This window comes from Lactuca sativa, chromosome 6 (assembly GCF_002870075.4).
Source record: "Lactuca sativa cultivar Salinas chromosome 6, Lsat_Salinas_v11, whole genome shotgun sequence".
Lineage (NCBI taxonomy): Eukaryota > Viridiplantae > Streptophyta > Magnoliopsida > Asterales > Asteraceae > Lactuca > Lactuca sativa.
In genome coordinates, this window is record NC_056628.2 from 204,159,394 (window position 1) to 204,166,499 (window position 7,106).

At 35.3% G+C, this 7,106-nt stretch overlaps 1 protein-coding gene across 2 annotated transcripts; it reads right to left on the minus strand.

Annotated features, from left to right (window-relative positions):
- Positions 1-634: 634 nt before the first annotated feature.
- On the minus strand, positions 635-4,546 carry LOC111914184 (beta-glucosidase-like SFR2, chloroplastic). Of its 2 annotated transcripts, none has more exons than XM_023909944.3 (10): positions 4,195-4,546; positions 3,265-3,577; positions 3,042-3,180; positions 2,696-2,862; positions 2,384-2,605; positions 2,125-2,293; positions 1,752-1,985; positions 1,516-1,665; positions 1,179-1,308; positions 635-988 (listed from the first exon to the last, which is right to left on the minus strand). In XM_023909944.3, exons 1-10 carry the CDS (start codon positions 4,382-4,384, stop codon positions 795-797), a joined length of 1,908 nt encoding a protein of 635 aa, XP_023765712.1. In that variant the 5' UTR covers positions 4,385-4,546; the 3' UTR covers positions 635-794. The 2 variants fall into 2 exon arrangements, with proteins under 2 accessions (XP_023765712.1, XP_023765711.1); XM_023909943.3 differs by having other exon boundaries at positions 3,265-3,580; positions 4,195-4,543.
- Between the last annotated feature and the right edge of the window lie 2,560 nt (positions 4,547-7,106).

Genomic DNA, 7,106 nt, shown 5'->3' on the forward strand with positions numbered 1-7,106 from the left:
GTAAACCCTGTCTTCCAAGCTCGTACAAAGCATATTCATGTGGATTTTCATTTTGTTAGAGAAAACGTTGTTGCAAGGAAGCTCATCATTCAGTTCATTTCCACCGATGTATAGTTCATTTCCATTGATGTATAGACTGCTGATGTTTTTACCAAACCACCAGTGTCAACATATTGAGAAGTCTTAACTTAAGGGGGGGAATGTTAGACAATCAAGACTCAAGATATTATATTTGTGTAGAAGAGAGCCATAGAGGGTTGTGATGTGTAAATTAGTTTCCTATATATGATTCTTTATAATCCCTTATTATAAAGGTATACAATCATAATTATCTCATATACCATTTGACTTGAACACACATTAAATGTTTAAACATTTTAAACAAAATTTACATTCAATTTTCGACTATAATCGTATTTCTATATCCAAATTGTTAGCTCCTTTACTAGACTAGAATTTAATTAAACATTATTATAAGATTCTTGATTTTTTTTTTGGATTTTGCAAAACTTGACATTTTTCCACACGGCCCCAACCATAGGTCTGGCCAAGTTCCTCCAACAATTGTTAGCATCTAATCGAACAGTTTTCTAACACTTTCGTCATTAATTTCATTATATTTGATTTTGCAAAATCCGGTAATTTTGCATTCTATTCATAAACGATCAAGGGTAGATGTAGTATTCTCCAATTAGTTTTTACAGGATTGGAAATAAGAAAATTCATTTACGACAGTGAATTCATTGTTTGAAAATCTGGTCGTATATACATGAAAAGAAATAGAGGAAATGCGGCTAAGCTGGCTGAAAAAGAAGTTGTTCGTACTCAATCTCTTCATCTTCTTCAGTTTTGTTTCTTCTGAAGGAGATAAGTCGAGTGATGAATCTTGCAAAACGGCTTAATGGGTCTTGTAGTCCTTCCATCTCATAGTGTCCAAAACGCCAATCGCGTTCAATAAATGGTCGAAATAGTGGTTCATCAAGTCCTCCTGTAACATACATTTGATTATTAAACCCAATAAGATACCAAAAAGTTCCGATTTTAATTTTTAAGTATCAGATAAGTACACAAAATTGATAAAGAAAATTTTTAAACTCTTTTGTACTTAGAGATTAGATAGATGTTAGTAGTGGGATAAAAATTACAAATTTTTGTAACAAATAGAGGGCCCCACTTACCAGCATACATGAACCCATGTTTATTTACGCCACGGTAAAATGGTCTTGTTTTCTTCTCTCGAGCTGCTTTTTGAAGTTCGTACCATGCTTTATCTCGGTCTTGCCGTGTAATCTTACCTGAAGTGGCCACCTACTTTCACCAAAAACCAACAACTCAAAACAAAAAGACATCAACACGGCCCCTTGACAGAACATGTATTGGACTGAGACTGTGATTGATGTCAATGGGACAAAAGTTGCAATTTTTTTGTCCGACAGAAAAAGGTGGAACATGGATTCGTTCTTAGTCTATTGTCTGTTAAAAAGACGAAAATGCCCTCCTCATATTGTTTCTTGCCTTGGAGAACAAATGGTATGAAGGACGTGGGATCCGTGCAAGATCATTGAAGCGATCGACCGCCACTAGCCCAAACTTGGGACCATAACCGTCAGCCCATTCCCAGTTGTCTGAAGTGGTCCAGAACAAATATCCCAGCACTCGAACACCCTACCATCAACCAAGTAAACATATGAATTGAATGGAAGTATATTTTGCTATTTCTTGCATTTAATAAACAGATTTGAGACAAGTACCATCATCATTGCTCCATAAACTGCAAGTAAATGTTCTAAAATATATGGTCTGCGTATCAAATCTGTCTCATCAGATACACCATTTTCAGTGATAATAAATGGAATTTTGAGATGTTTGTATCTTTCATGGTAATGCAATAGAACGCGAAATAAGCCATCTGGATACACTCCACGTCCAGATTCACTGTATTCATCTGACTCAACTAATTTTAATGCAGTTCCAGATACCGCTTCCTGATAAAATAAAATAGAAACATTATAAGTTGGATAAATTGATAAAAAAAAAAAAAGAAATGAGTAAACAAAGTAGAAATGAAATAGAGAATGTAGAGCCAATTTTTTTTTTTTTTTTTAATATAAACATCAAGATTACCTGACCATAGTAATTTATTCCTATAAAGTCGAGCTTTTCAGATATATCATCCAAAAATGGGAAGAGGCTCATAGAATTAGCTATTGAAACAGCAGCAACATCGAAGAGGCCATATGGACGCATGAAAGAGACATGATGTGCAACTCCCACAATTGGGTTTAACAATACACTGCAATCAATAAGATGAAATACAGATACTTAATAGTTAATACATTACATAGGGCTAAATGAAAGTCATTGTTTAAATTTGAAGGGATACCTTTGTTCATGGATATAGTGATAGGCCTGAGAGTGAGCAACAGCAATCCAATGCATGGATTGATAGAAAACACCGGTTGGTAAAGCAGAAGTAGCAGCCTCCAACATATCAGGATGACCACCAGGCCAAGCACCAGCACAGTAAGTCAAAAGACAGAACACATGAGGCTCATTAAATGTCACCCAATAGTCAACAAGTTCAAACACACAGTCAACAACCACTCTGCAACACATTTAAAACCCTACCATGTTATTTTATTGTTACCTAATACTTTCAAACTAAAATATGCTGTAATAAAACACTAGGATTAACCTAGTAAAGTCCATAAAGTATTCTACTGTTTTCTCCGACTTCCATCCTCCCAAATCACTCGCCCATGGCGGCAGGGAGTGGTGGAACAAAGTCAACATAACCTTCATACCATAAGATTGCACTCTGCTAATGATCCATCTGTATCGTTCCAGTGCTGCATAATTAATCTTATACAGACCAATTCAGTTCCAGGAACAAAAAAAACCAAGATTGAAAAATGTGAAAAAGTATAGACGATTTTAAGTGATCTTCCATATTTTTGTGGCAACAAAACAATCATCTTTCATTTGAAAGCATGATGTTGTAATAGAACAAAATGAATTAACTGACTGATTATACTGCTTACTGATTCTTTAAGTCCATTAACTGGCTCTTTTGGCATGATTCGTGTCCAATCTATTCCCATTCGATAGACCTTAACACCAGTATCCTTAGCCAACTTTAGTTCAGTATCAGGATCAGACCAAAACCGTAGCCTTTCCTCCCTGAAAAGATCAAACCATATGCTCTTATAATTTAGCTGCTTATAAAAAGGAAGCTCATTGACACAAGTGGTTTTTAAGTCTTACGGGTTTGGAACGTTGTGCCATGCAGCTACATTATGTTGTTCTTCACTGGTGGATTCTTCATCTTCAATATACTTCACGAGCCCTCTAAGTTTTGCTTCCATGGCTATCTTGAGAGACTTCTTCCTCTTTAAAGGTCCAGCAGCTTGCTGAGATCCACCATCACCAGTTGCAGAGGCCATTACTGTATCTGTATCTGTTGTAGGGTCTTGTTTGTTGACAACCTCATCTTGTGCAAACTGAAGCCAAGCATCATTGAGTCCATCTTCAACATGAGCTGGTGCTGTTGCCAGCCCGAAAAAGAAACTCTCCTCCTCTTCTACACAGAGTTATTAGTCAGCAAATTAAGGCCAATACCACAAAATTCAAGCAACAATGGAAACCAGTAAATAGGCATTAGAAGCTCCAAGTTCTAGCATGATGGAATCAAAGTTCTGTTCATTTGTACTAGCTTTCATATGAGATGACACCATTAAAATGGGCATTGGGGGGCACAAACATGTTAAATGAGCAAATGAAAATGAATTTAAGGGGACGTTTGAGTGTTTATTTGATTACTGTGAATCCGTTTTGAGTGTTTGAGTAATAGCGACTGTAATTCTGATTGTTTGATGTCAGATATCAACACATATTATTTTTGAAGTCACAAAATTACTATTCGAGTAAGCATCCAAAAAAAACCCCTTAAAATCAACTGTTCAGATGATTCGAAAGTTTAAGCTGAAAGGTGAAGGCTATCTGCGTCGATGCATAATCAAGTTAGGATGCGTCAAAATTGAAGAGAAGCTTACAAAACCGAATGCATCAAGTCTCGGACTTAATTTTCTATGCGCCGTAATCTAGTCCTCTTTTCTCGCTTCATATCAGAAAAATGCTCCAACAGATGGTTAATATATGAATTGAAGTTTCAGGAAGAGCGGAAATATAATTTACCGTCGTCGGAGTCGGAGCAATTGACGTTGAAGATGGCGAGAGTGTCGGAGGTTTCATCGATAGGAGAGTCAAACGGAGCGAGATTTCTCTTCCGGTAACGGGAGAAGGAGACGGCGTTGGCGGCTACGGTGATAGTTACTAACACTCCGGCGAGCTTCGTTGCCGTCACCAAGAGAGGTATGGGCGCCATTAACCTGGATGATTGTCCAAGAGAGAAGATACGTGACACGTGGACATATGTTATCTCCGTGAAGGCGTAAATGGCTAAATGCTCACGAGTCACGACTCCATTCGATGGAAGTCACAAGGATAGAGATAGGCTCATTAAAATGATGTCGTATAAAGCTGGAGTTGAAGATTACGTTTTTATTGTTTAAAACTTAAAAAGGATTCTCTAAAGAATTCACAATATTTTGTATGAACTTTTGCAAAATGTATTGAGCTAGTCGTTTAGACAAAGCCTTCTCAATTTTTTTGGTTACTCGTATATATGAAATGTCACGAGGCAAATTCCAGTCCATGCGGTATTGACATGGCTTCCACATAAACATTAGAAAAAAAATATATTTCTAAAGTTTATTTATGGGCTAATTACATATTTATGCAACAAAGTTTTGTTTTATTCCCGATTTATGCAAACAATATTTATTTTTATACAAAGATCCAAGGAAGTTCTAAAAGAGGACCAAATAATGCAATATATATGTTAATTGAAAAGTTAAAACCGTTAACTTATACAAAATATACAAAAATGTTTTAATATAGGTCTAATTCATGCAACCAATTAACCTAATATCTTCTAAATTTTTAATTAACGTTATTTTCATAATTCTACTGCCATTTAACATTGACATCGACAATTAAGGCGTACCAAAAAAAGTTTACTTTAAAATTACCCTCTAAGTCATCAATGTTTATGTTTTTTTACCATTTGATCGAGGATCTACTAGAGCTTGAATTTGGTTATTTGTTCTTCTCTGCTTGTCTTCTTTGTCTAGTTACAAAATTGAAATCAAAGTTGCAAATCCTATTCTTAAATTCTTCTTCATCTTCTTCAAGGATTTCAATTTACCGCTCTACCTATAATGCGTTCTCTATTCTTCTATTTCTTTTTCTTTGATCCTTAATTGCTATCAGCCAAAGTGTAAGTAAATTATTAGAAAGTTGAGTATTTCAAACGTATGAAGCTTCATATGTTGATATTAATTATAAAAAATTGATCCATTTCATTGCAAAATCCGATTATTTAATTTTTTCATAATAGAACTTGAGAATAGATATAAAAGAAATTTGAAACTTATTACTTGGTTGTGCCTTACAAAGATTGGAATTGGATTCTAGGTCAAACTAAAGACTTGAAAAACAAAGGACTATTACTAAGCAAGAATATTAAAACAAAGACCTACTAGCCTTTCATTTTACATATAGTATAAGAAAACAGTCTTTTAAAGATGAAGCTTTCTGTAAGGTCACATCTTATGATTTGATGAATCAAACATCATTCACACGCTGTCCACCAGCGTCAGCACCAACATAAGCACCAACATTAGTGTCAGCATAGTATCAGCGACAACGTGATCTTTTGTATAATAGTCCGATACTTTTGTATATTAGTCGGTCATACACTTTGTAATTATAGATAACTTTGTATTTGTAGAATAGATATCCGATCCGTAATCTTAGTGATCAGGATCAGACTATACGTAGATTAGATTACAAACCTTAAATAAAGGGAATTCTGTTTATTGTATTTGTATATAGTCTTGCATTAGGGTTAAACCCTAATGTGTGGCATGACCATCTTTGTGACTGCTTTGTGCACCCGTTCTCTTTGTGAGAACATTTTTCTTAGTGAAAAACCATCTTTGTGATCATCGTTGTTCTTTTGTTCGTCTGTTCTTCTATATCATCTTTTCTTGTGTTTATACTTGTTTGTATCCGATCAAGCGAACCTTCAACTAGTACCAAAGCAGGTTCTTCGATACATTCAAGTTATCATGTCTTCCTCATGTTATCCAAAATTCTCTGCCCCTTCCAAAATTCCATCGTTTGATGAAGATGATTTTTCTATGTGGAAATCAAAGGCTATGGATGTTCTCGAAATCATGGACTATGACATGCTTGATGTCATTAATAAGGGTCCTATAGCTTCCATGCATCATTCTACAAGTGAGGATGCGCCCTCCGGTGGACTAAAGCAGAAATATGTGTCTGGCTACAACAAGGAAGATAAAAGACTCTTAAATCTAGACGTGAAGGCAAGGATTGCTATAGGGAACTCTCTTCCCAATCATGTTTATTGATTGATTCAAAACTGCACATCTGCTCAAGAGATGATGATTACATTAACAACAACCTTAAAAAAGAAGGGCTTTCTGACAACGAGTTCCATAAAGGTAAGTGTCTTATGGCTCGACTTGATGATCTTCACACTGAAGAGTCCAACAACAACAACACCACATTTGACGCTGATCTTTCTCGAGCAACAAAGGATTCAAAGTCACAGGACTGGGACTCATCCTTAATGTATCAGGTAAAGAATTATATCAATTATTCTTCTAATGAAAAGGCTGACATGTTTGATTATCTTCGTTTCGATCTCTCTAAATCTAATCAACAAAAATTCTATCTTAAAGATGAATTGAAGTACTTAAAAGAAAAGCTCTTTGCCACTGAGAACTCTCTTTCTCTTATGAGTAAAGAGAATTCATGTCTCTCGCTGACTAACAAATTTATCCTTTGTGAAAAAGAAAAATCTGATGAACATGCCAATAACATTTAACTTATCATAAATAATTGGGCACATTCTGATTTTAACATAACTAAGATTATCAACTCTCAAATTCTTGATCAATGCGAGAAAATTATTGGTGGTGATATTAATGATGCTGTCTCTTTATTTAAAAAGATCA